We start from the raw sequence: 25922 nt of genomic DNA, 5'->3' as shown, positions 1-25922 counted from the left end.
TTTATTCGTATTTAATTACCCTAATACTCAGCACTGCACAAATCAGATCTCAGCAGAAACCAAGTCCAGACGTTGGCATTAACCACTCCTCAAGCACCAGGACTCAGACAGCTTCCCGGAGGAGCCTTCCCGCCCTCCCCGCAGCAGCAGCCCCCGCCCGCCGGGCCTAGAGTCGGTGGAGGTGGGAGTGGGGGCGGCGGCGGGCGGGGCACCGCGGTCGTGCCCTCAGAGCCAGAGGCCGCCGGAGCCCGGGGCTCAGCCTGGCACCGGCAGAGCGCACGCCTGCCGCCCAGTGGCCCGAGGGCAGGGGCAGAGCCGTCAACTACCAAAGCCCATGTCCTCGCTGGACGGGAGTTTGTAAACATCCAGACAGGGCAGCGCCGCACACCCGCGACGGGAGGGCGCCGGGCCGGCTCCCTGCCCCCCCGGACCCAGCCGCTGCGGCAAAGGGATGCGGCTTGCCCTCGGTTTTACTCTCTCCTCAGCTGCTCGCTTTCATCGCTGTGCCCCGGGAGGTGTCCTCTCACTTCCTCCCCCGCTCACGCCGGCCGGTCGTCCAGCCGCCCCGCCCCCTGCGGCCCGCACTTCACGCGGCTGCCGAGGCGCCGTGACCAGGACGGCTGCTCGCCGCGGGCTGCTTCTCTGGCGCCACCGCCGTGCTGGGCGCTGTGCTCCGTCACAGCTCCTGGGAGGCAGGGCCGTCGCTCCCGGAGCGCCTGAGGGATGCGCGTGCAGCTGCCACTAGGAGATGCGTCGGTGGTGGCGGGGGCGGAGGCTCCGTCCCAGCGCCGCCGCCGGGACCCGCCTCGTACAGTCCAGGGCCTACTCCATTTGCTTCAGCGCTCTGGAGAAGTTTTCCAGAGCAGTTTTGAAGGCTTGCAGCAAGAGCGTTCCGAGTTCATTGCTCGTTTCTTGAATGTCCGGGTCGAAGCTTCCGAAGAGGGGCGTGGAGACCCGGATGTCGTCGCGGCCGGCCCGCAGCAGCAGCGCGCGCAGGTCATCTGCGATCGCGCTGTATTTCTGCTGGTCGAATTTGGACATGGCCAGCTCGTCCTGTGGGTAGGCGCTGCCCTCGGGGTAGCAGTCCCTGGGCACCGGGAACTCCACGCTCTGCAGCCGGGGGAGCCCACAGAGCGCCACGAAAAGGCGCCGGAGCGCGCGGGCCGACATTGGGTTCCCCAGGAAGCGGAGCTCCTGCAGCCGGCGGCAGGGGCCCAGGGCCAGGCTCAGCGCGCCCACGTGCCGGTCCGCGAGGCCGCACTCCTCCAGGGTCAGGGCCCTCAGCGTCGGGGCGGCCTGGCCCAGCAGCCGGAAGAAGGTCGAGGGGAACAGGTCCACCAGGCAGTGCCCGCTGAGGTCCAGCACCTCCAGGTGGGCGGCGTGGGTGCAGTTCGCCAAGAAGGCCATGTCCGCGTGGTTCAGGGCGCAGTTGCCCAGGTCCAGCACTCTCAGCGGAGTCCGGAGGGGGCTGCGGGCAGGGCAGGAAACAGCGCGGTGAGAGCAGGCCCGGCAGGCGCTCTGGGGGCCACCCACACCCTCCCTTGATTGCATTCAGCCCGAGAGCTGAAATGGGTTTTACCTTTTTAAGTAGTCGAACAAGTCAAAAGAAGAAGAATATTTTGTGATACGTGAGAATTATATGAAATTCAGGTTTCAGTGCGGGTAAGTAACGCGTAATCAGAACAGCCACGACCTTCATTTACTTCCCGTTTGTGGCTGCCCTGGGGCAACGGCAGAGCTGGGTCAGTGTGAGACCCTGCGTAGCCACTGGCCGCTGTAAAGACTTAACTTCACCCAAAGACAGGCCTGGCCTTTGTCCTCAGCAATTAAAGTGATCGATCTGTTTTGTCAGCAAGGCGTTGTGTGTTCCCAAGCTTGCTAAGGGGGCAGTGAGTTGCCTGTGAATTGGCAGGAAATGAAACACTGGCTTGGCTCTGCAAGAAGAGCCTGAGCCCACAGGATCAGGGCCGGGAGGGCCCTTGGAGCGTCCAGTCCACCCTCAGCACTGCCTGGGACCTCAGAGACCCTCCGTGCTCTCCTGTAGGTGTGTAGGGGGCGGCCACGCGGAAACGCACAGTCGGTGGCTCCCTGCCCAGAAGTTCTCAGAGTCGGGAACAGACCCATAGTGGCCCTGCGGGATCCTGGGCCTGGGTCTGGGGTCACCTGGCTGGGCACTGAGTGCCGGGGCCGGGGGGGTCCGCTCTCTATTCGCCTGCTGAGGCTGCCGCTCCCACCACCTCCTGCACCTGTACTCTGGGCGCTGAGGGTCGCGGGCCCACCCGCCGCCTCCACAGTCCACGCCGCAGCGGGCTCTGTGTCTCCTTGCCCGGCTCTGAGGAGGCTGTGGCTCAGGTCCTGAGCTGTGGGGCGTGTTTCCACCTCCATCTCTCACGCCCACATCCATCCACGAGGGACCCTCTCCCCACCTGCACTGCTCGCAACCCCTTGGGGGGCTTCCTGTGTGGACAAGGGTCAGAGGACAGGCCTGACTGCGAACCGCGTCTGGGAGCTTGGATTTGGGGAGGGTCCCTCACTCAGCTGATAAGGGGTCCCTGGCCTGAGCTGTCTGCACAAGCAACGTGGTCCCTGCTGACACCTGCCTCCTCTGGGGTCTGGAATCTCGGCACATGCCAGGCTGAGGCGCCCACCCAACCAGCCCCCAGGAAAACCCCTGGCCTGGGTCTCTCATGACTCCCCCGTGGACGGCACCTCCCACGTGCCATTACAGTCCGTGCTGGCTCCACTGCGACAGGACCCTGGACTCGTGCGCCGTCTCCCCGAACCCCTCCCCACAAGCCCTTTCCCTTGGCAGATTCTGCCCCGTCCGTCTGCTGTAATAAATCTTAGCAGTGAGTCCTCCCAGGGAGTCAGCAAACGTGTCTGCTCTGTCTGCCACTCTCCCTGCCCCTCCAGCTGGGTCTGCTGTGTGGGCCAGGGAAGCCTGAGTGAGCTCTGTAATATGAAGCTGATCACCCACTGCCCTGCTCAGAGGCCTGGCTCTTCCGTCCTTCTCCTCCGCTCCCTGCTCCCTTCTTCACCTGCCCAGGACCACAGCCCCCGTCCCCGCTGCCCCAGCCCCGCCCCATCCCTGCCTACGGCCCTGCCGCACCCCCAGCTCTGGGCAGCCCCGCCCCGCCCCACCCCTGCCTACGGCCCTGCCACACCCCCAGCTCCTGCCCTTCACCTGCGGGGTTCCTGCCTAGCACATGCTCTCTGGGCCCTCCGCTGGCTCACTGTGCCTGGTCTCCGCTCAAAGGTCACCTTGGGACCTAGCCTTCCCTGACCACTCACCGATCTCCCTCCCACTTAGGCCTGACACACTCCACGCCTGGACCTTCTGGGGCCTTGGACAGGCTCTCAGCAGCCAGCTGACTGAAGACCGAGCGTGTAGAACAGGTCAGAGTGTGACAGGCGATGTCAGGGCCGAGCTAACAAGATAGCCCTGCAGGCTTGTGACGTGTCGTCTGGCTTGTGGAACACGTTTCCCCAGAGCACAGGCACCTCTGGCTGAGGGCCCAGGCCAGCCAAACGCAGTACTGTCCTGAGGGTCCCAGGGAGCCGCCACATGGCAGAGTCGTATTTGTGTGTGGGCTCGAGGACCACCCCTTCCCCAATTGGGCGACTGGGTTCCAGGCGGGGAGGAGCAGGGATGGGGGATGGCGACGGGATCCCAGGTGCCCCCCAGGGGAGGAGAGGCAGTGTGGGCCCTGGCCAGCTGCGGCCAGCTACTTCTGGGTTTCCTTTGTATAGAAGAGAAATTCCTGTAAGCCACGGACTCCCTAAGCCAGAAAAGACATCCTTACACCCACTCAATGAGAAATGAGAAGAAATGAGAAATTTGCTTCTCATCAAATTTCTCAAGAAATGAGAAGTTTGATTTTCCATAAATTTTCATGAGTATATTCACAGCTGGTGGCCGCCAAGGTGGCCCAACGGCCCTTGGGTATTGGGACCCTCGGTGGTGCCTCCCGTGGCCCAGTGACGGGCCCTCACCACGCAGTGTGCCGAAGCATCAGCACAGTGCTCTCCAGGGAAGGTCACGGGAGGCGGGCCTCCCTCCGGAGGGCCTCTGGCCCTCTGATCCGCAGCCTGTTGGGGGGTCCACGGGCCGGGCAGCCGAGGCCGCCTGCCGACAGCCATGAGAATGAGCGTGCAAGTGGGTGGCTCCGCTTTCCCGCCCCGACGAGCCTTCAGGGGAGACCACAGCTGCCCCCACCCGGCTCCTGTCTTGCCCTCGTAAGCCCCAGCACTGGGGTCATTTGTTACAATGACAGGTAATTAATACAAGGTAATGGAGTTACTTCTATGTTGTTTGCTTGCTAATGAGGACTCTTCTCTTTTTCTTACGAACTGGAGGCGGTCTCCTTTGGGTTCTGGTGCTCCCGGATTGCACCCGACACCAGCCCCAGCTGGGCCACCTCCCCCTCCGTCTGTCCCCTCCGGCTGCTCTGGGCTGGGCAAAAACCGAGGGGACGGGGGCTCGTGGCCTTGTGAGTAACCAGGTCTGTTTTACGGTCCCCTAGTGCGTCCTCAGCCCAGGCCCCGAGTCGCCCTGACCTGGGCTGAGGGGCTGTGAGCAGATGCCCTCCCCCCGCCGCCCTCCTTCTGCTCACCCTAGACTCACCCGAGCAGTTTCTGGAGCTTCCCGGTCAGCGTGGAGAAGGCCACGCTCAACTCGGTGAGCTGCGTCATCCGGCTGAGCTCCCGGGCGATGGAGGTGAGCAGGGCGTCCTCGCCGTCAGGGGCGGGGGTGCTGGTAGGCGGCGCGTCGAAGGCCTTGGCGGGCAGGGTGAGCGACACCAGCCGGGGGAAGCCCAGCTGGGCCAGCAGCTGCTGCACGTGGCCGGCGTGCAGACGCACGTTGTGCACCACCTCCAGCCGGCGCAGCTCGCCCGGCCCCGCCAGACGCAGCACGTGCAGCAGCTGCCCGGGGCCCAGGCTGTCGGCCCGGAAGGAGAGGCAGCGCACGCGCAGTGGGGCAGGACCATCTGGCCCCAGGGCCCGCACCACCAAGTCGAAGTTACCCCCGGTGACGAAGATATCGGCGAGGACCTCTACGGGGCGCCAGGCCGCACGGGGCTCCGCCTGCAGCTCACAGCAGGTCCTGGCCAGCAGCTTGGTGCGGCCCCACCTGCCCAGCGCCCTCCCACAGGGACAGCCCTGCACCTGCACGTCTCGGATGCCCGTGAGGTCGGCCACCCGCAGACGCCGCCGGCCCCCGCCCCAGAGCGTGTGGTCCGCGAGGCCGCGCACGCAGGCCTCCAGGCAGGCCCTGCAGGCCCGGTCCCGCAGGTCCCCGGGGTGGTCTGCGCTGGGGCCCAGCAGAGCACCCAGCCGGAACTCCTCTAGCGGCCAGCGCTCCAGCAGAACGCGGATCACCTCCGCCTGCTCCAGCAAGTAGCTGGCTTTGAAGAGCAGCGGGTAGAGGTTGTGGGCCACCCCGTCCAGGCTCTGCCGGGCCGCCTGGGGGTGGGACGCCAAGGCCTCAGCAGAAATGAAGCGTAGTGACTGCATCATGCCCACCTGCAGCGGCTGGAGCCAGGACAGCGCTCTCCCCTGTGCTTCTCCCGAAGACGCGTCCCCTTCTCACCTATTTTTAGTTGCAGCTGCTGTGAGCAGCTTGCCTTGGACTGCGGTGAGCCAGCCCTCTGGTCATCTGACGGCTATTTTCGTCCTGGGTGCCTGTATGGCTTTGGCTGTGGAGGCGTCTGGTGGTGGCCGGCTTGTCCTGCTGGCGCTCAGCTGAGGAAAGCAGAGGTGCCTGAGTGCTTGGCTAGGGGGAGGGGGCTGGGCCCCTGGAATTACCGCCGTGTCCACTGCAGGGGTGGCCTGTCCGGGGGGTACCTCACCCCTCCATGGCGTGGGTCTGCCCCAACCCTGGGCCATCCCACAGGCCGGGAACTAACAAACCTTTTCTTGGACTCCCTTTGCCCCACGTCCAGAGTTAGGGACGCAGCAGTGGGCATGGGGTGGCACCTCTGATAACTGTTTCCTGACTTCAAGAGAAGCTAAATAAAGGCCCCATGAGGCGCCCGCACACTGCTTGGCACCCCCCTTCCTTTATCGTCACTGAGGACCGCGGCCGAGGCTTCCCCACCGTCCACGGGAGGGAGCTTGGCGCCCTCCAGCTGCAGGCCTCCCTGGGCTGAGCCCCAGGACCCACGCAGTGGGCGGGGCTGCAGATGACGTGCGGGGAGTGGGGGGGGGGCCCAGGAGCCGGAAGCTTGCTCGCACGGCCTGGTGTCTGGTTCCTCGCTCTGGAGGGTGGCAGAGCATGTGCCCCAGACCACGCCGCTTTGGCTGAAGGAGTATTTTGAGCTAAGGGCGCTTGGCCCCCCCGCACCCCGTTTCTTCCTGAACGGAGATGGAATTCCGGGCAAGCCACCCTCCCTGAACCGGGAGGGGAGACATTCTCATCACCGGAGAGGGCGTCAGGATAGTTCACTGTCAAAGTTACTGTCCTGTGTGTTGTAGTTACTTTTCCACAATCAATCAATCACCTCCTCGCTCAACTTAGTCCAGAAACACTTAGGCCACTGGGGTCTTCGTTTCCTTATGACGGCTCCCATGTCATCAAAAACTTATATTCAGTAAATCTGCGTGCTTTTCTCTCATGAGTCTGTTCTTTGTTACAGAGCCCCAGAAGAGAACCCAAGATGGACAGAGAAAAATTCTTCCTCCCTCCAGCTCCAGCTCTGACGGGTATTCGATCATCTCTGAATGACTTGACCTCCGCCCCACCCCCATATCACCATCATTGGAGGCAGGGCTGGAGCACTTAGCCTGACAGGCTACCCGGACAAGCGCTGCTCTGGGAGGGACCTCAGTGGGACAGAGAGAGAGACCGAGACAGTAAGATAGGGAAAGACAGAGAGACAGAGACCCACAAAGACAGAGATCAAGAGAGGGAGGAGGGGAGAGGCAGACAGAGGCACTAGGAGGGAGAAAGAGTCAGGGGCCAGGGGACACGCTGGGCTGTGTGTAGGGCTGTGGATATGGACGTGGGTGCAGGGGGTGCAGGTGCCGCTCATGGGGACCCACACGGGCCGGACCCCCCAGACCCCCCAACCCTACACTCAGGTGGGACCCTCCGTCAGACACAGTCCGGCTTGCCGTTCCCTCAGAGCCTCAGCAGTGCCTCCCCTAGGGAGGGGGCGGCATCGTGCTCCAGGGGCCCCAGCGTTGCCAGGCAGGCCAGGTGTGAGCGGAGACGGTGGGAACCCCCCCTGCCCTCACCCCCGATGGGAGGCAAGGACGTGCACCAGGCAGACCCCAGAGGGCGCTCTGCTGCCCACGCCCTGCCCCCTCAAAGTCGCAGGGGCTGCGCTCCCTAGGGGAGGCTTGTTGGTGACGTCCCTGACACAACAGAACCCCGTAGAAGAAGCACGACCATGTGGTAGAAAAAAATGTCCCATTTCTTTATGTTCCTAAAGTTCGGAACAGTCAGCCCTGAAACAGGGTAACAAGGAAGAGAGTTTACAGCAGCCGGCAGATCACAAAGGCGAGGGCCGTGCCCCAGCCACCTGCTCCTGTTCTGGGTGGATGGTAGCTGATGTCGCCGCTGCCCCAGGATGGGGTCTGGGGGGAGCACCTGTGGCAGGAAGTGCGCTGAGTCCTGCATCTACCCAGGCTCTCCACCCTTGGGTGAGGGGGGGGCCCTCTCAGGGCCCCATCCACACGACAGGACCTCCCAGCACAGGCTGGATCAGAGCTTCCGGCCCAGCTGCTGTGCCCCCAACTCCACCTGGGGTCCACCTGGGACGCAGGGACCCTTGTCCCAGGTGGAGCCCAACTCGAGTGCCGCTGGCCACACACAGCTTGTTGAAAAGAAAACGAAACCGAGATTCCAGCTAAACTCAGGAAAGCTCCCCCTGTGTCCGGGACGCACCCCGTGGGGGCTGCACCTGGGGACTGCCGTCCATGGCCTGCATTGCCTGGAAGGCGGGGGAACACGCTCCCAGAGGGCCCCCTGCTCTGAGACACCCCACGTCCATCGTGGGACTCTGCTCGGGGGTCCACGTGATCCTACCCGGGCCTCTTGCAGCCTAGGAGTGTGGGAGCGTCCAGGGCATCACAGGGCGTCTTTGTAGGCAGGACAGCGGGGGGCCCATGACGTGATGCCCAGGCCCCGAGGGGTGTGCTGACTGGTGGCCCCGTGCCTGGCAGAGGACGTGGTCAGGAGCCTTGGCTTGAGTGTCTCCTTCCCAGACCTCGTGACCTGCTGTGCACACGTCAGGGTCGAGGTTCCTCTGCTCTGAGGGGGGTTCTCCCTGAGGGGCCACATCTCACCCAGATGCGTCACAGCTGCCCAAAGAAGGACCTCTCTTACTCGGGTCCCCTCCTCCCCCAAGGTGCTCTCGGGCTCGGGACGTGCATCTTCTGAAGAAGCAGTTGGGGCCCAGCAAGGCCAGGGATAGGGCCCCAGAAACGAGTGCGTCCTCTAAGGCTGACACCCACAGGTCTGGGCGAGTGAGTGAGCAGTGTGCCGGCTGCAGCCTCAGCCAGCAGCCCTGGGCGTCCGAGTCCCAGGGGAAAGAGGTTCGGGCCCTGCAGCGTGCCAGTTCAGTGTTCGCCGTCCTGACCCAGCACGTGAGTGTGAGTGTGCGTGTCTCCCCACGTGTCCTGCAAGCAGCGACGGTGTGAACGGGAGCACTTGGACAACTTCGCATGTGGTTTGTAGGAAACGGTCTACTTGACAGGCACAAGGAATCCACCTTTACCGGCAGACCTTCAATCAGATCTGGGCGCACGTTCGCAGCTGCAGGCCTTCAGTGCAGCCCAGCGCAGAAGCGGAGAGAGGGGCTGTGGGACAGGCGGGCCCCTGCCTGGGACGGTCTCCTGGCGCCCTTCACAGCCCCCCAAGACGCCCAGGCTCTGAGACCTCCGCGGAGGAAGTGGCCTCACAGATGAGGACCCTGCAGGGCCTCTTCCTAGAGACGGCGTGTGTCCCGCGGCTCCCACCCAGGGCGGTGCCGCGCACGGTGCGCGGGGTGTGTGGGGCGCGTGCGGGCTGTGGCGCACACAGGGGACTCCCCCGCTGAGTCGGGCGTGGGGAGGGGTGACAGTGCCAGCTGCGCCGTCTGGCGAGCAGGGCGGGAGCCTCCTCTCGGGGGGGAGTCGGGGGGATGGGGGAGCAGCCAGGCCTGGCCCGCCGCCCCCTCCCGGCGTGCCGTTAACATCCGTGGTGCATCCGCGCTCTGGAAGCATCGGGACAAGGTGGAGACACGGTCGGGCAGCCTGGGTGGTGGCAGCGTGCCCAGCGCCTCAGGGATCACGGTGGAGCTTGTGGCCTTCCAGTCAAACCACCGTCCAGACGCCCGAGACGTGAGGGGTTTTGTCCTGGCAAAGGGATCAGGTCACTGTGAGTGACCCAGGGTGTGAGCACCAAGGACTGGTCCCTGGACTCTGGCTCAGCACACACTTAAAATCGGACCTCCCCTTCTGGTGCTGCCCAGGAGGGGGCCGGAGGCATCGCCCCAGAACCTGGGACGTGCCTGCAGAGAGGAGAGCTTTACGACCCCGTGTGGGTGAAGGCACTGAACCGGCAGGCCCGGCTGGTGACGAGTGGCTTCCTGTGGGATTGGTCCCCTCAGTCTCTCCTTTTCAGGGGATGATGTCTCTGTGTGTGCGTCCAGGGTTTCTGGGGTCTCCTGTGCTCCCTACTTGCGGGGTTAGGTGTCATGGCTCTCCTGACACCCCTGAAGGTAGAAACACACGTCTGCATCAATGCAGGGAAATACTGCGTCTTGCCCAGGACGCGATCCCGTCAGAATGCGGGACTGGGGGCCGAGCAAGCGTCCCAGGGAGGGCAGAGCCCCTGAGCCTGGTCCATCTGGGGCTGGATTCAGAAACCTCCTTGGCCAACCAGTAGCCCTCCTTCACCCAGGACTGCAGGGGCTCTAACAAGGCCCGCCTGGAGTCGGGGCTCGGACGAGCCTGGAACCAGCACGTGCCAGATGGCACAGGTGCAGCCTCCGCATGGCAGGCAGAGTGCGGCTGATGCTTCAGGAGGCCTGCAAACCTCTCTAAGTGACTCAGAGTCGCTGGAGACGGAGCCAGGCCTCTGGATCACAGGCAGCCCGCTGGGTGCCGGAGTGTGCGTGTGGGGTTGATTCACACACAGGATGGCCCACGAGGGGGGCTCTGTGTGGTCACCGGCGGCCCAGCATCTCTTGGGCGGCTACTGACCCCCCCACCCAGCACCTGGGCCTCTCTCGTGGGGGCCTAGAGGAGGGGTACTCACGGCCGTGATGAACTGGTCCCCGTCAGGCTGCTGCCGTGAGCCCTCCCGAGACACCCTGACAGTCCTCGTCAGACGACAGCTCCGCGAGCGGCAGGGACGGCCTGCGAGGCTGGGGCCGCTGTCCCCTGACGGGCGGTGGGAAGACTCGGAATTCCCGGTCTCTGCAGAGAGAAGCCCAGTGAGGACCGTCCTCCGGCCTGGCCGGCTGCCCCTCAGGCCTACTGTGCCCGGCACTCTGGCCCTGAGGCTTTTGCACAACGAGAATGACTTACAAGGCCCAGATTTATAACCAGATGACCCGTGATGCCGGGCTAAAGCAGGAGGACGGCACTGCCGGAGGTCAGACACCACTTTGCTCATGAACAAGAGGTCTGTGACTTCGCTTTTCTGAAATCAGGAGGCCCAGTGCAGCCGGAAGGGGAAGGCCGGGAGGGAGGTCGACCCCTCCCCCAGCAGGAAGCCTCACCCTGGGCGGTAAGAGTGAGCCCAAGCGGGGGACAACACAAAACGCGGCAAGAAGGGCCACGCGGCTTTGACAGAAAGCGGGACAGGACGGGACGGGAGGCGCGCTCCCAGGGGCGTGTCCTGTGCCACCCCAGACAGAGTCGCGGCCGCAGAGCCCAGGCCCGTGGGGTCACTCCCCAGGGTGGGGCCCCTGCCAGGGTGCAGCCACAACCTCGAGTGTGGCTGGCGGGTGGCTTCTGCGGGCCGTGCTGGGGATGGCAGACCTGAGCCCTCCGACACCCTTCCGCCTGGTCTTCCTGCCGGGAGAAGTCCCGCCTCCAGATCCTGGTCTGACCAGAGGCTGCCGCAGCCCAGATGGGGGCCACCCGCGGTCCTGGAGCCTGAGGGACGTGTCCAGGAGAGCGCGGCCGCTCTGGGCGGGCGATGGTGCGTGCTCCCCGTGGCCGCTGCCTGTTCTGAGCAGCTCCCGCCCAGCGCTTCGCGCAGAGGCACCTCTGCGGTGGTCGGGACGCCCTCAGGGGTGACTTCACGGTGGCAGTGGTGCATTTTGGGCTTTGGAGGGCACTTGGTTTGCTTTGTCTGGTTTCTCTTTTTGCTTGTTTTAAACTTGTTCCCTGTTCCCTTGTCTTGAGTGGAAATGGAATTTTTTTTTTAAGTAAATGAAAATTTCTAATCTGGAAACCTTTGGCAGCGTACGAAATCGGGGAAACGATGAGCACGTACGCCGGCCCCAGGCACTCATGCACTCTCACGCACACACGCACTCACGCACTCTCGCACTCATGCACTCACTCACGCAGGGAAGGTCGGCCCCGCCTCCTGCTTCAGCTCACCCTGCTCCGTGCAGGTGTGCACGCCGCACGGACAGGGGTAGCGGGCGGGACTTGTGGGCGCGGGCGGGGGGCAGCGGCCCCCGGGCAGAGGAGGACCGGCTGCTGGAGGAGGACGTGCTGCTGTCTGAGAGGGTGGAGTGCAGTCTCTTGAGGGGGGCGGTGTGGTCACAGGAGGGCACAGCTGTGGACGCTCGGGTCCGTGCCTCTGGACGGGGACAGAAAACGAGGCTTTTGGCCTCTGCTGTAGAGGTGCAGCCTAGATTCAAGAACAAGATGGCCAGCCAGAAAACTACTAGGTTCCTTCCCCCGCGGTCACATCGGGCCTCATGGGGCCGCCACCCGTCCAGCCCGACGTGTTGGTCCGTGGGGCCCGGCGCACTGCGGCGCCTGCGTCTGAGCTGGCGGGGCCGAGCGGGAGCTGGGGCTGTGGCCGCTAACCTGTTCCCTTCCCGGTGTAACTGATGGCCCGGTCGCTTATGGCCGCGTTGCTGGGCTTGACGTCCATGGATGGCTTGCTGCCTATCCCAGTGGACACCATCTCCTGTGTCCTGAGTTCTAAGATAGGAGCGTGTGGGGGAGTTTTCTAAGCAGCTCCCTGGGTTTAATTCCACCCTGAGTGTCTCTGGGGGACTGGACAGGCTGAGGTGCCCGTTCCGGCCTCTCTCAGGGAGCCCAAGGGGGTGAACCAGGAAAAAGGAAGACGTGGGACCATAGAAACTGGGTGTCCAACCGGGAGGGGCAGGTCTCCGTCTGCGGATGAAGGGACATCCACTTGAAGTGGGACAGAGGCCTCCAGGCAGGGCATGGCTCCGGGAAAGACAAACTGACAGGTATCCGCCACGCTTGAAACTGAGAGGGGATCCAAGCACAGGGTGAGGGCCTGAGCACGAATGAATGCTCGGTAAACCAAGCAAAGAGAGAGGATGGCGATTACAGCGGGGGTGCCCAGAGGGAGGGGACACCAGGCCTTGGGGACGTGCTGCTCCTGCCGGGCGCCCCGAGCAAGGCTGCTGCGTGCGTGTGTGCACACGTGTGTACATGTGTCTCTGGGTGTCTGCATGTGTCTCTGTGAACATGTGTGTCTGTGCATGTCTGTGTGCCTGTGTCTGTGTGCATGGGGGGGTCCATACTTAGAAGGACGTGGCAATGAGGAGGCCGTGGGGCATCGCTGGTGACAGGTCAGGGCCCTGGCCAGGGTGGTAGCCTCCGAGTGCCAAGTGGTCGTGTTTGGATGTCAGGGTGTTAGCATATTAGGGTTTCTCAGGCCCAGCGGGGTGGTCAGAGCCGCCAGAAGGAGGGCCAGCTTGGAGGGGTTGCGATGAAGATGGCATGTGTGGCAGCCAGCCTGGATGAACTACCACTCTGAAGTAGACAGAGGTGTCCCAGTGATGAACTCAGGGGAGAGGAGGGACTGGGGGCAGACATGAAGGAGGAGGGAACGAGGTGGGGGGTCTTACCTGTGGGGAGACCACAGGCTGGCCATCGGCGCAGCGTCCAGGAGGCCGGGGCCTTGACCACAGGGAGAGCAGGAAGCTGACGCCACGGGTCTGAGGGCGTCTGGGAGCTGGGGCTGAGACCTCTCTCGGAGCGTGGGGGCCGGGGTCTTGCTTGTTGTTTTAAGAAGTAAGTGTTCGGTGCTGATGGGCGGTGCTAAGGAGCCCCTCGGACCGACCACGAGCCCTGCGCCCAGCCCGAGCCCAGCCCGAGCTGGCCCTGCACGCCGAGCGCCCTCCAGCCGCTCTGCCCACCTCGGCTCCGCAGAGCCTGCCACCACAGGACCTTCCCTGTCACGTCCGTCCAGGAGGTCTTGACCTCCGCGGAGCTCGCCTGGCGAATGCAGGTGTCCTGGGATTTCCGCCGCCTGCGGAACCAGATCTCAAACCTCAAGCCACTGTCCCCGACGTTCTCCGTCATCCTGATCTGTGCCATCTGCAGCCACGAGCACCGCGAGGGACCTCAGATCCTGCCCTTTGGACAACTGACCGCTCTCTGGCTGACGCTTGACCCCAGCGCCTCCGTGCCGGAGGTCCCCTCACCCAGACACCGAGTGGTGTGGACGAGGCTGGGCCGGGAGCCCGTCGCCCCTGCCCCCCCGTTCCCCCTCGCCCCCACCCCCGCCATCCACACTGGCTCCCTTGTGAGGGCTCAGTGCCCCCCCCCAGAAGGGCTCCCTGGCGCGTCATCACAGGACCCCTCCGATGAGCTCGCTGGCAGGGAAGGGGTTGTGGTGGGGCCTCTCCCGGGAGACTTCGCCCCCAGGGCCTGTCTGGGGGGAGGGGTGAGGCCCTGAGACCGCCCAGGGGAAGGCTGCCTCTGTGCTCTGCCCACCTTCACCCAAACCTGAAATGGAGTCACCGACGAGGAGACATTTGTTTTCTAGCCCCTGGACTGGCACGTGGAACACGAAGGACAAATGGCTCCTTGCGGCTTCTAGAGGCCCCAGGCTCCAAAATTCAGCCTAAGAGCCGCAATAGCAAATAACCTGGCGTCCCCTCCGGCCCCCAGCGCCCTCCCTGACGCGGTACCTTGAAGGACTGCTCGTACGCGTACACGTCGTGGCCTCCGTCCGCCTTCTGGGTCTTGCTGAACAGGATGAGGTCTTCAAACAGGAACACACGCCTCAGGTGCTTCTTCCCTCGGCAGCAAACGAGGAACTCGTCCTGGCATATCAGCCGCCCCTGTTCCTTCAGATCCACCTGCAGGCAGGCCGGCCTCTCTCAGGGGGACGGGGCATGACCTGATCCCAGCCCTGCCCTCGCGCCCCTGTAACGAAGCTTCCACAAGGCGACGGCTGCGTGAGGGTCAACTGCGCCCAGCCAGGCCGCCCCTTCATGGGAGGTGCCCCCCTGCCTCCCGTGGACGGCCCTGTCCTGGGTGACGCCTGGGCTGTCCCAAATCGCTGGGCTGAGCTCACTGGACAGAGGGCTCGGGGGCCTTCGGGTCTGCGGTGGCCGCCTGGGGCCGATCTGTCGTCTTGGAACTCTTACTAACGCTGCTCTAACAAGGCGACCGCGTCTTCACTTGGGACGGGGAATTCGGGGCGGTCCTGCCTGACCGGGAGGTCCGCTCTTCCTCCTGGCCCTGGGCGCTGGCCCCACCATGGCCCCCACAGGGGGCGAATCGGTAGGCTCAGGCCCACAGCCTAAGGCCAAGCTCAGTTTTTCCCATATCCAGTTATTTCAGAGTAGCCCCAAACACCGACGTTTAACATTGAGAGCCCGCCTGCCTCTCCTCCCGTGGCTCCCGCCCCAGCAGCCTCTCCCGGGCGTTCCCTTCCCTCTGGGCGGGGGTCTGGGGGGTCTCAAGTGTGGGCGCCTCCCCGCAGGCCTGTCCTGTGGCCCTCAGCTCGCCCAGCGCCTGCTCACGGGCGGGGCAGCCGCCAGCCTCCTGGACCAGGGCCCGGAGCAGCAGTGCGTACTTGCCCACGCGCTGCACGGGCTTCAGCAAGTAGGAGGCCAGGTCCATCTTGTCACCCAGCTCCTGCTGCTTGTTCTGCAAGGCCGGGCGATAGGGTCAGCCCGGGCCAGGCCAGGCAGCAAGGCTCACGGGCGGGACGACGACCTTGAAGAAGGCGTTGCCGTGGCTGCAGAGCAGGGCGTCCGCCCGGGCTTGTTCTTGCTGTACGGTGCGTTCCTGCCACGCTGCTCCTCCTGCGAAGGGAGGGCTGGGGTCAGAGGCCGCCCAGCTCCGCAGGGTCTTGCCGCAGTCGGGAGCGGGCACTCGGCTCCCCGGACGTGGTGGGAGCCCTAGACTCAGTCTCAAAATACCAGTTTTCAGGGAAGAGGCAAGAGGGGTGCTCAGGGGGTGGGCGCGAGGGAGGGTTTGAAATATTCATTAACAGTCAAGAACCAACTTTGGCTAAACATTTAAAATTCTCAAGATCACTGTCAACATAAAACAACACGGAAGCTGCACACAATGGCTAAAAGCATTTTTTAAGAAATAGCTGAAAAGACACAACACGTGGGACGTGCTCCAGCACCGGTGCTTTTGTCGTATTCATAGTTAACAATGCTGAACCAGGACTGTCACCTGCCCCCAGCACAGACGCTGCCCCGGTGCCCCGAACTGTGTTTCGTGACTAACTACTTGTTGAAAGAACCTTCTTTTCAGAGTAAATTAAGAATTTTATAAAGACTCAATATTCATGGTTGAGAAGAGACTTATCAAAACCTCAGGTCTCCTCGGAATGATCTATACATCCATGCGGCTCTCAGAGCTGGTCAGGAGGGTCTGGCGCTCCTCTGGAAGGGGAGCTGGGCAGGCTCGCAGGAAGACCGTGACGGGGACCAGGTGGGCTTCCTACGTGCAGGGAGCAAACCGATTTTGGACGCTGCTTTGCGCCAGCTAGCTGTGAGGGGTGGGTTGTGGACAGATTAGGTGTGATGACACAGGTGCAGCCCCAGTGCTGAGGGGCTCTCGACCAGGGTGCCGTCTGCTGACCCTGAGGCCCAAGTGTCCAGAGCCAGGTCATAACTGGCAGGGACGTATCTCCTGACCCGGACACAAGGGATCCACTCGCCTGAAACGTGGGCCGCTCCCAGCACGAGTGGGGCTGGCCTCACCCTGTTCACACAGTGGGCTGGGGACTCACATATCTCAGGAACGCGTGGCCCACGGCCCAGGGGCGGTGCCGGCAGTGCTCCAGCCCCGGGAGGAAGCGCCCGTGGTGGAAGGCGTAGAGAGTCTCCCAGTTCCCGAAAATGACGCTGCGCTTCCCTCGGAGGTCCTGGGGCAGGTCCGTCCTTTCCATTTCTGGAAAATAGTTGTCGATGACATATCCTAAGGACCTAACATACTGCCTCTCCGTGGAGATCATCTCGGCCATCACGTGCTGCGTCGGCTGCTGAAAGAGAGCCGAGGGGACGCTCAGGCCTCGCGTCATCAGCGTTATTCCTGCCTCGGAGGAAACCAGAGACTGAAACTCCAGAGTGATGAACGCGGTATGCACAGACGGGAGGCGCACAAAAGCACTGTCTCCCGTGGTTTCCCGTCTTTGGGGACGAGTAATTTGGAGGCGCTTCGCACCTGAGCTGTCCTCTCACCGGTACTGGAGGCGCTCCTCTGGCGTAGCGGAGCGCAGGGAGGTCACAGCAGAAGGAAAGCTGTGGCGACGTTTCCACGCTGCCGACCACGGCCTTTTCAGAAGAGAGATCCCTTCGGAAACTGGAAAGGAGAGATTCGCAGGCTCCCTAACTCCAACCCTGAATCCAGACGGCTTGATTCCAGCACCGTCTTAGCGGGCAGCTCTGGCAGGAAGAAGATTCGCACGCCCGCAGCAGGGAGCCCTCTGCCAGGAAGGCTGTGCTGGGGATTTGCGGGAAAACCGGTTTCTGGCGCACACCGGCGGCTAACCTACCACAAGGCGTCCCTGAAAAGTCAGCTTTACTCAGGGACCTCTGACCCAGATGCACAGAAGCCGCTGCAGCAGAGGACGGAGCGTAGGCCTGGGGGCCCGTGTGCTGCGGAGATGGACAGTAGGCGGAGGGGCCTGTCTGGGCTGGAGGTCCCCACGCACACTGCGCGTTTCTTCCCTATTTGAGAGCATCCCACCAGCCACCTTCTGAAACTACTCCATCCTAATGACACCAGTGGGGGTTGGTAGAGTTTTTCCTGCCATTATCTGTCTTTACTTTTTTTTTTTAATTGGAAGACAAGCAGCTAACCATAGGAAACGCACCGTGGTCAGAATGCTGTGAGTTCATCCTGTTTGCAGCAGACCCTGGACGGCCCCCTCACGCCTGCAGCACGGATTTTACAGGTGCTTCTTGTTTCTGGGAAGACGGCGCCTTCTGGTGGTGGGGGCCCTGGAGCCCTTGGCGGTGGCAGTGCCGACAAACACAGCTGCTGCCACGCGAGGTGCCCTTGTCACACCCACGCACGGCCGCTGAGTCACCTCCTGTAGACACTCGCCGAAAACAAGTGTTCTTCTTCAATATCCAGAAAAAAAATACACACTAGCATGGTCTGGGCATCTGGACCAAGTAAATGGAAATTGACTCATAAAGGATGGAAAGTTCTGGGGGAATGACTGCTGGCCAAGCGGCAGGAGCCCCCTCCAGACAGCTGGGTTTCCGGGAAGACGGGGCGGTCCACGCAAAGCTCCCGCCCTGGCCCCGGCATGTGGGAGGACTCGCTCCCTTGAAGGTTGTGTGCGAGGTCCCCACTGCCAGGCCTGGGCTTGGTGGGTCTGAGGCCCGTGAATGGCGGGAGGGGGACCCATCCCCAGTGGCAAAGGCAGGACAGCTTCGCCAACCTGCTCCCTCCCAGACCCAGGACGTGCACTCTGGGTGGCCAGGCGGCTCCCGGTGAGTGGACCACGCCTACCCCTGCCTTCTGCTGCCCAGACACCTTCAAAATGAGCTGGAAGGCCATCCACAGACACGCAGCTCTCCCTGCGCCTGCCCACACCCCACAAGGTCCACCTTTGACAAGGTGGTTGAAGGTTGTTTCAGAAGAGCATTTTGTAACCGTCTCAGTTCAGATTCGAGCTGCTCTCTGGAGGAAACACACGTGGACCCATCCGATGAGCAAAGGACACCAGGGGATGCCCCTCCAGCCAGGGCTCACTGCAAACAGGGACAAACAACCCAGAGGCTGGGAGGCCAGGCTGGCGTCACGGACTGTCACTGGGGTGGGCGGGGTCCTTGACCACTTTTTATCCAGACAGTTAACAAGAAGTATCTTTTTGCAAACATCTTCCTAAAGATTTAACAAAATAAACGGACATCTTCATTTGGGCAACAGATAAACGGGCACACACCTCTCACCTCAATACTTAGAGACTTTTTTTAAAAGCAATTTTTAAAGTAATTTCTTCACGTTGTGGGCTTGGTTTGCTTATTGTAATTTTCTAGAAATGGGCTCTAAACAACTAGAGTTGGTTGTTTAACCATCAGAGCGGGTGTGCTAGGTCACTACACGCCCCGAAAAAGGAGGCGGCTGTCAGAGATTCTGTTCTGAGCACAGGGAGATCACTAACGTCTTGTTTAAAATCAGACGTGAGTGCTTCAGCCTGGACCTGACGCGGAAGGCCCGGGGGGCGTCCGTGGGTTTCCCACGCTGGGGAAGGGCATTTCACGGCTCTGGGTCTCTAGACCCCACTGACCACTAGGCCCACAGGTTGAGGGCATCTGCCTCACCTTCCAGCTTGCCCTTCCCATCCTCCTCGGAGGGGTGGGTCCTGGAGGGAGAGGACAGACTCCGGTTCCGAGGGAGCCGAGGGCTCTCGGCACGTGGCCTCAGCGGGGGCCGCTTCTCTGAGGCCACAGCAGTGCCGATCACCTCCAGGCCTTTGATGAAGACCCCAGTGTGGCCCAGCCGGAGGGAGTCGCTGGGGCCACTGTCAAGCTGAGGAGTCGCGAAGCTTTGTGCTTTCTTCCTAATTTTCTGCGGGGGGTGCTTCCTGGGGTGGGCGGGGAGCAGGTGCCGCTGCTGTCCTGTGCGTGCACACCTGGGCGCAGGTGCTCGCCCTGCCCACACACAGCAGCTTGTCCGGCGAGGCCGGGCAGCAGTCAGGCCCACTCCCCAGCTCGGCCCTCGGGGTCAGCAGGAGGGGTCCAGGAAGGCTCAAGGGGCTGCCCCTCGGGTCCCTGGGCAAGCTCGTGCTTCAGGGGGCTCCAGCCCAGAGGCAGGGTGCCGGGGCCCGGGGCCTCTTCTCCAAGGGCCTCTTGCCAGTGGCGTCGGGTCTGCCGGCTCTGCAGCCACAAGGTTTGGCCCCGTGGCAGCGCCCACTGGCCGCCGGGGCCCACCACCACCACGCTCGCCCTGGGGAAGCTCTGCACGGCCTGCCGGCGACACCGCTTCAGATCCTCGGTGACCAGCTCTGGGTCCGGGTGCTCTAGGCACTGACTGCACCGCAGCGTCCGCCCGCTCACCTGCCCGGCACAGGAGGGCACCGGTCAGTGCAGTGAAGGACGGTCACGGCCAAGGCGGCCTGAGCCAGCACCCTGAGTAAACTCAGGTCACGCTCTGCCTGCTGACCAGGTCGCCCAAAGTGAGAACCAGGGTGAGCCAGAGGCCAGAGTGAGAGGAAGACCCTGTGCTCGCGGTGGCAACTGCCGGCCGGACTCGACCGTGGGCATCAGGGCTGGAGAGGCCGTGAGACGGTCCGCCGGGTGTGCGACCCATGGGCCAGGGACCTCGGGCCGAGAGTTCCAGGCCTGCCCTGGCCTCTTGGGTTCTGTGCTCCTGAGGAGTCTGGCCCTGGCGCCCTAACGGCAGGCATTCTAGGGCGCTAGCGAGAGTGCGGGTGCGGCTGTGCTGCAATCGTTCTGGGATCTTTGACAGTAAGTGGACTTTTATAACTGAGCCGGTAAACAGAAAGAACAGTTCACGAGTCCTCGTGGCCTGTCTGTCCGGTACAATAAATAAACCCCTCACAGGTCTACGGAGAGCCTGGCGGGGGGGCGCCCACCTCGCAGCGAATGTCCGCAGCAAGGACTGGGCCACGTGTGCACACCCTGGGAGGGACTGGGCCGGGGCTCTTACCGTCTCGCAGAACTCGGACCCGAGGGCCTGCCTGGCCAGCTCGCCCTCCCTCCGCTCAGCCAGGCCGGCCTTGGCGCTCAGACTCCTTCTGAAGTCCTGGGTCCCTTCCTCTGCACCTTGCAAGTCCTCTTCCATCAGCCGTAGCCCTTTCGGACGATATTGCTGCGGCCCAAGGAGCAAAGAATCAGAACAAGCCCCAGCAGTGCCCTGGGTGTCCCTGCATGTGTCCTGGTGGGCACCCACCGTCAGCCTGTCCGGGAGAGCCCGGGACGCCTGCCACTGCTTTGCATTCCCCAGAGACAGCAGCTCCAAAGGCCCGAGGAATTTCTCTCTTTCTTTTTCAAACCACGATGTGATCTACGTAGGAAAAGAAGGTTTTACTTTTCAATGTGCTAAGGAGTCCGGCCCTAAGACTTCGGAGGACAAAGGAGGTGTCAGATGCCGCCTCGGGGGGGGGGGCCGGTGCATCTGATTCCTACAGCCACACGCCTCGTCTGAACGGCGTCTCCTGAGCGCATCCGAAGGCTACTCGGCCTCAGTCTGATCCACGGTTCTCACTTGTGACTTTTCAATCTGTGAGTGGGAGTGACGCGTGGGTTGGAGAGGGACTGGGATGACCACAGGCCTCCACGGCTCACGTTTATAACTTTTAATTGTTTGGAGGTGGAAATTAAGATCATTGAGAAATGGATCCAGAAGTTTCAGTTTCAAAACTTGTTACTATGCTACACAAACTCCAGAAACATTCCTCAGGCTGGTGGCACCTGGGAGGGACGGAGGGGCGATGGCAGGCCTGCCTGCACCTACACAGTCCGATGTGGTCACGGTCATCACTTTAGAGACGCAGTTCCCATGGCAACAGCACTACGCTCACTGCGGGCACGTCAGAGGCAAACCCTCACAGGGCAATGCAGGGGCATCCGGTCGTTAGACACCCAGGAAGAGGTTTGCTATTAAAAAATGGAGCGATTGGGCTGTATCTATCAGGACAATAATTGTATTTAATGAACTCAGATGTATGAGCAGAGGAGAGAGACCAGAGTACATGCTCTTTGTGGACAGAGTCATGGAAAAAGACCATCAAACCTAGATTTTTGCAAGGAAGCACCTGCAGTCCTAGAACTGCCAGGTAGAGAAGAGGAAATGGTCAGCAGGGCAGAGGCGCCTCAGAGGTGGAGTCCCACTTCCGACCTCGAGAAAAAATAAATTCCAGTCGGTTTGAAAAATTAAATGGAGAAATTCAAACCATGAAAGTCTTATAATGGAATACATTAGTCATTCTGTAACCGAAAGACAGGAAAAGCCACATAAATCATAAGCAAAGTTAAAGGACAAATTACAAATATCTGCAACACAATCAAAGGATTAGAAGTGACATAATGAAACTATTACAAACTGTAGGGAAATTGGCCAAGTACACGAAAAAGCAATTTATTAGGGAAGTAAAAATAACCAATAAATGTAGGAAGAAAAGGTTCAACTGCCGCATAAAAGATCCGAATGCAGACAATGATGAGACACTTTATCGTCACCTGTCAGACGGCAAACGAGAAAGCCGGCCTCCGAAGGCTGCCGAGAGCCCAGGCTGGGCCAGCTGTCTGGAAGGCTGCTGGAAGATTCTGAAAACCTCAGGAGGTGCGCCCTGACCCTCCAATCCAGCCTAGGAATTTGCAAACAATCACCAAGTGTGAAGGATGTGCAGGTGGCGATGTCTGTAATAGCGAACAGCAGGGCAGAGCCCCGGGGACTCCCACCGGCGTGCGTGCCCATGCAGCCCCACCTCAGGGCCCGCCAGAGGAGCGCATGAGGCAGGATCTCACTGTGGTTAAAGCCTAGGTCCTCTCTAGTTCTTCCACAGTGTGCGTGCAATTGCTTAGGAAAAAAAAGCAACTTAACACACTATATAGGATGATCCCACTTTTAGGTTAAAGTGTATTTAGTTTTGGGTGAAGACGGCAGGCTAAAACTTATCTAACTTTGATCCCTCCTGGAACACTGCTAAAGCTTCAGTAACCTCTTTCAAGGTATAAAGGATGGGGACAACAGACAGGCTGGGAAGGAGGGGCACTGGGGGCCCTGGGCATCCTGCGCAGGCGGCGCAGCTGACGAGGAGGTGAGGGAGACCTGGAGCTGCGAGAGGTGGGGGCCCCAGTGCACGCGCCGTCCACCCCGCAGCGCCCGGGTGCTCTCTGCGCAGGGGGAGGCAGGCAGAGGCCACGGGAACACGGAGTCTCACCTCCTCCCTGGCGTGCAGCCAGGCCCGCCCCTCGGGGGTCGGAGGCCGCATCTCTGGAGGAGCCCACGAGCCCAGGAGGTGGGCCCAGCAGGGGCCTCCAGCGGCCCCGCCCCACTCGGCAGCTGGGCAGGCAACCTAGGATCACCAGGAGAGCCTCCAGCATGAAAAAGAGAAGCCAGGACAGGCCTGCAGAAGCCCCCTCGGAGGCGAGAGAGGCTGGGCAGACACCACGACCAGTATTTCAGCCAAGAGTAAGTCAGGTGCTGTGAAGAAGGTCCATTGAGAGGAATAAACAAACAAAACCCCCATGGAAGTTAACAACGTTAGAGCAGAGGCAGAAACACACAAGTGGGGTCAGAAGATAAAGTCGATAAAATCTACTCTGAAAGTAGAGGAAAAGGCCAGCGACGTGGAAAATGGAAAAGGAAGAAAACGAGCGGACCAGCAGGAAGCGTGGAATTTGGGAAACGGGGGTGCTCATCAAGAAACCCCAGCATCCCCAGCGCCTAGGGAGGCAAAGGAGGAGCCTCTGCTCACCAGGCGGAGGCGGCCTGAGGACCAGAGGTGGACGAGGTTCCCAGGAGAAAGCAGGGCCCAGCCCAAGGCTGAGAGTGCAGCAGAACAGACTCTCCACCGCAACCCGTGAGGCTAAGTGACCAGTACGGTGCCTCTGTCCCGGCGGGAGAATAAACTACTGAGAACCGTGAAGGAGAAGAGACAGCATCGGATGCGCAGGTCTTAGAGTTTCCCTCCTTCCTCTGGGAAGTCCTGGAGGGCATTTTATAATAAAATACATAATATATAAGAAACAGTAGACCCCATAGGATGGAGGAGGCCCCAGAGGCCAGGGAATCGACCCTACGGGTAGACGGGGGACCCCACAGGATGGAGGAGCCCCAGGCAGGGCCCACCCCCAGGCTGGGGTGTCTCGAGTCAGCCATGCTCCAGGCTGCCACCACCGGGCCCAGGTGAGCTGGTCAGCCCCTTGTCTGTGCTTCCCTGCAGCCTGGATCAGCTGGGTCACCATCTCCCACCACCCAGGCCCCCCACTGGCCCGTGGCTGGGCGCTAGGGCTGTTTGTGGGGAGACCAGGGAGGGAAAATACACAGTGTGCAACCCCACTGTGACTGCTGGCTGTCCTGGGGACCAGCCTGGGGTGCCCTGGGGGTGGCGCCCCTCCCACCCTGACTGCCCCACGGTGACCAGACACTGGAGGACGCAGGGCCAGCTGAGGGTCCAGAGAGTCTCCAGCCACTCTTCACTGCCCCTATGCTGCTGGCTGGGCGGGGGGCCCTGGCTTCACATTCACTAACCAGGAAACAATGGCTGATAAAATAATAAGGATTTTACTTGAAAAACATAAGCTTTTGGAAATCGTTATATGCATATGAATATAAAGAAGATCTGGATTCAAATAGCGAGTGTTACACTGGTTATGTCAGGTAGCCCAGTGCCATACCTCCTGGAGCCCTGACTGTCACCTCCCCCTGGAGCCCTGACTGTCACCTCCCCCTGGAGCCCTGACTGGTCACCTCTCCCAGGACACTGACCTGGTAGCCTCCCCACTGGAGCACTGACTGTCACCTCCCCCTAGTGCCTTGACTGGTCTCCTCCTCCTGGAGCCCTGTCACCTCCCCATGGAGCCCTGGCTGGTCACCTCTCCCAGACACTGACCTGGTCGCCTCCACCCTGGAGCCCTGTCACCTCCCCCTGGAGCCCTGACTGGTCACCTCCCCCTGGGGCCCTGACTGTCACTTCCCCCTGGCTCCCTGACTGGTCACCTCCCCCTGGAGCCCTGACTGGTCACCTCCCCTTGGAGCCCTGTCACCTCCCCCTGGCTCCCTGACTGGTCACCTCTCCTGGACACTGACCTGGTCGCCTCCCCCCTGGAGCTCTGACTGGTCACCTCCCCCTGGAGCCCTGAATGTTCACCTCCCCCTGGAGCCCTGAATGTTCACCTCCCCCTGGAGCTCTGACTGGTCACCTCCCCCTGGAGCCCTGTCACCTCCCCCTGGCTCCCTGACTGGTCGCCTCCCCCCTGGAGCCCTGACTGGTCACCTCCCCCTGGAGCCCTGACTGTCACCTCCCCCTGGAGCCCTGAATGTTCACCTCCCCCTGGAGCCCTGAATGTTCACCTCCCCCTGGAGCTCTGACTGGTCACCTCCCCCTGGAGCCCTGTCACCTCCCCCTGGCTCCCTGACTGGTCGCCTCCCCTCTGGAGCCCTGACTGGTCACCTCCCCCTGGAGCCCTGAATGTTCACCTCCCCCTGGAGCTCTGACTGGTCACCTCCCCCTGGAGCCCTGTCACCTCCCCCTGGCTCCCTGACTGGTCACCTCCCCCTGGAGCCCTGACTGGTCACCTCCCCTTGGAGCCCTGTCACCTCCCCCTGGCTCCCTGACTGGTCACCTCTCCTGGACACTGACCTGGTCGCCTCCCCCCTGGAGCTCTGACTGGTCACCTCCCCCTGGAGCCCTGACTGGTCACCTCCCCCTGGAGCCCTGACTGGTCACCTCCCCCTGGCTCCCTGACTGGTCACCTCCCCCTGGAGCCCTGAATGGTCACCTCCCCCTGGAGCCCTGACTGGTCACCTCTCCCGGACACTGACCTGGTCACCTCCCCCCTGGAGCCCTGACTGGTGTCCTCGCTCCTGGAGCTCCTCCAGTGCCTGCAGACACCTGTTGGAGGCGAGGACCAGCCTGTGGACCTCTTCGTCTACTTGGTCGTACAGCCTGCAGGCAGCCTCGATGGCGTCCCTGGAAAGAGAAGGCAGCTGTCGGAGTGTCTGTTCACAGCAAGCCCCGAGTCGGTGACACCTGGTTACAAACCCCAGCTGCACTCTGTACATCTGACGAAAACGGAAGCCCCCGAGGAGGCCCGCAGCCTGAGCAGAGCGTAAACACGCCTGTGAGCTGCAACACCCTGCCAGCCACAGGTGCGGGCACCCCGGAGGCGGCAGGGCAACGTGGGTGGGTGGGCCCGGTGCCCGGGAGGCAACAGGCAAGGAAGCATTTGGTAGGACGGATGCTGAGTCCCAGGAAGTGACCCTTCTCCACCTGAGCCTTCCAAGGAATCTGCTAGGCTTCCTTCAGTTACAAAGGGAATTAATCTCTGGTCAGTCACAGTGTGTCCGTCAGAGGAATGGAGGTTTGAACTCCTTGGAGACACTGCAGGTGATGAAGACGGGCTTCCCGTGACTGGGCAGAGCACTGGGAATCGCCCCGGCTGGGCTGCGGTCCGGCGCTGCCCCAGCGGGACACTCACTGGTAGTCTTGGCCGGCGCCGTGCTCCTCCCTCCTCAGCCGTGCCAGCACGGTGCCGCCTTCCAGCCGGAGGGCCACCAGCCGCGCGTCTTCCAGGACACGCTTCATCATCGCCCTGTGCTTGCCGATCAACTCTGCGACCTCCTGCCCGGGGTAGGACAAACGTGCTTGGAAGCCCTCCTCCAGTCCTCCCAAGCCTAGCGCTAATGGACACGTCAGTGTGACCCACGTCCCTGCTCTGTCAACCGAGCTAAAAGTGGGTGGGCTTGGCACACCCCACACGCCGCCCAGTCCCCGTAGGAACGTAGCACAGCTCCAGATGCCCTTGCCCAAGGGAAGGGAGATCTGAGGGCAGAGAGCAAGAGGGAAGCTTAAAGGCGGCAGCAGGAGGAGA

At 62.0% G+C, this 25922-nt stretch overlaps 2 protein-coding genes across 3 annotated transcripts; both read right to left on the bottom strand.

The window, feature by feature from the left end:
• On the bottom strand, positions 1-13183 carry LRRC14B (leucine rich repeat containing 14B). Of its 2 annotated transcripts, XM_060295627.1 has the most exons (6): positions 12999-13183; positions 11980-12096; positions 11542-11746; positions 10244-10404; positions 4625-5742; positions 1-1468 (listed from the first exon to the last, which is right to left on the bottom strand). In XM_060295627.1, the coding sequence occupies exons 5-6, from the start codon at positions 5515-5517 to the stop codon at positions 823-825; spliced, it is 1539 nt and encodes a 512-aa protein (XP_060151610.1). In that variant the 5' UTR covers positions 5518-5742; positions 10244-10404; positions 11542-11746; positions 11980-12096; positions 12999-13183; the 3' UTR covers positions 1-822. The 2 variants fall into 2 exon arrangements, with proteins under 2 accessions (XP_060151610.1, XP_060151611.1); XM_060295628.1 differs by lacking the exons at positions 10244-10404; positions 11542-11746; positions 11980-12096; positions 12999-13183 and adding an exon at positions 5911-6050.
• A 531-nt stretch (positions 13184-13714) lies between these two features.
• PLEKHG4B (pleckstrin homology and RhoGEF domain containing G4B) lies at positions 13715-25873 on the bottom strand (the record flags this gene model as incomplete). The annotated part of the gene is made up of 8 exons (XM_070045074.1): positions 13715-14237; positions 14960-15191; positions 16136-19418; positions 20032-20193; positions 20275-20388; positions 24874-25021; positions 25530-25672; positions 25811-25873. Coding segments are annotated over 6 exons (993 nt in total), but the record flags the coding sequence as incomplete, so codon positions are not given.
• Between the last annotated feature and the right edge of the window lie 49 nt (positions 25874-25922).

Source organism: Globicephala melas, chromosome 3 (assembly GCF_963455315.2).
Source record: "Globicephala melas chromosome 3, mGloMel1.2, whole genome shotgun sequence".
NCBI classification, from domain to species: Eukaryota; Metazoa; Chordata; class Mammalia; order Artiodactyla; family Delphinidae; genus Globicephala; species Globicephala melas.
The sequence above is the reverse complement of the archived record's forward strand: the minus strand, read 5'-3'. Positions and strand labels throughout refer to the sequence as shown.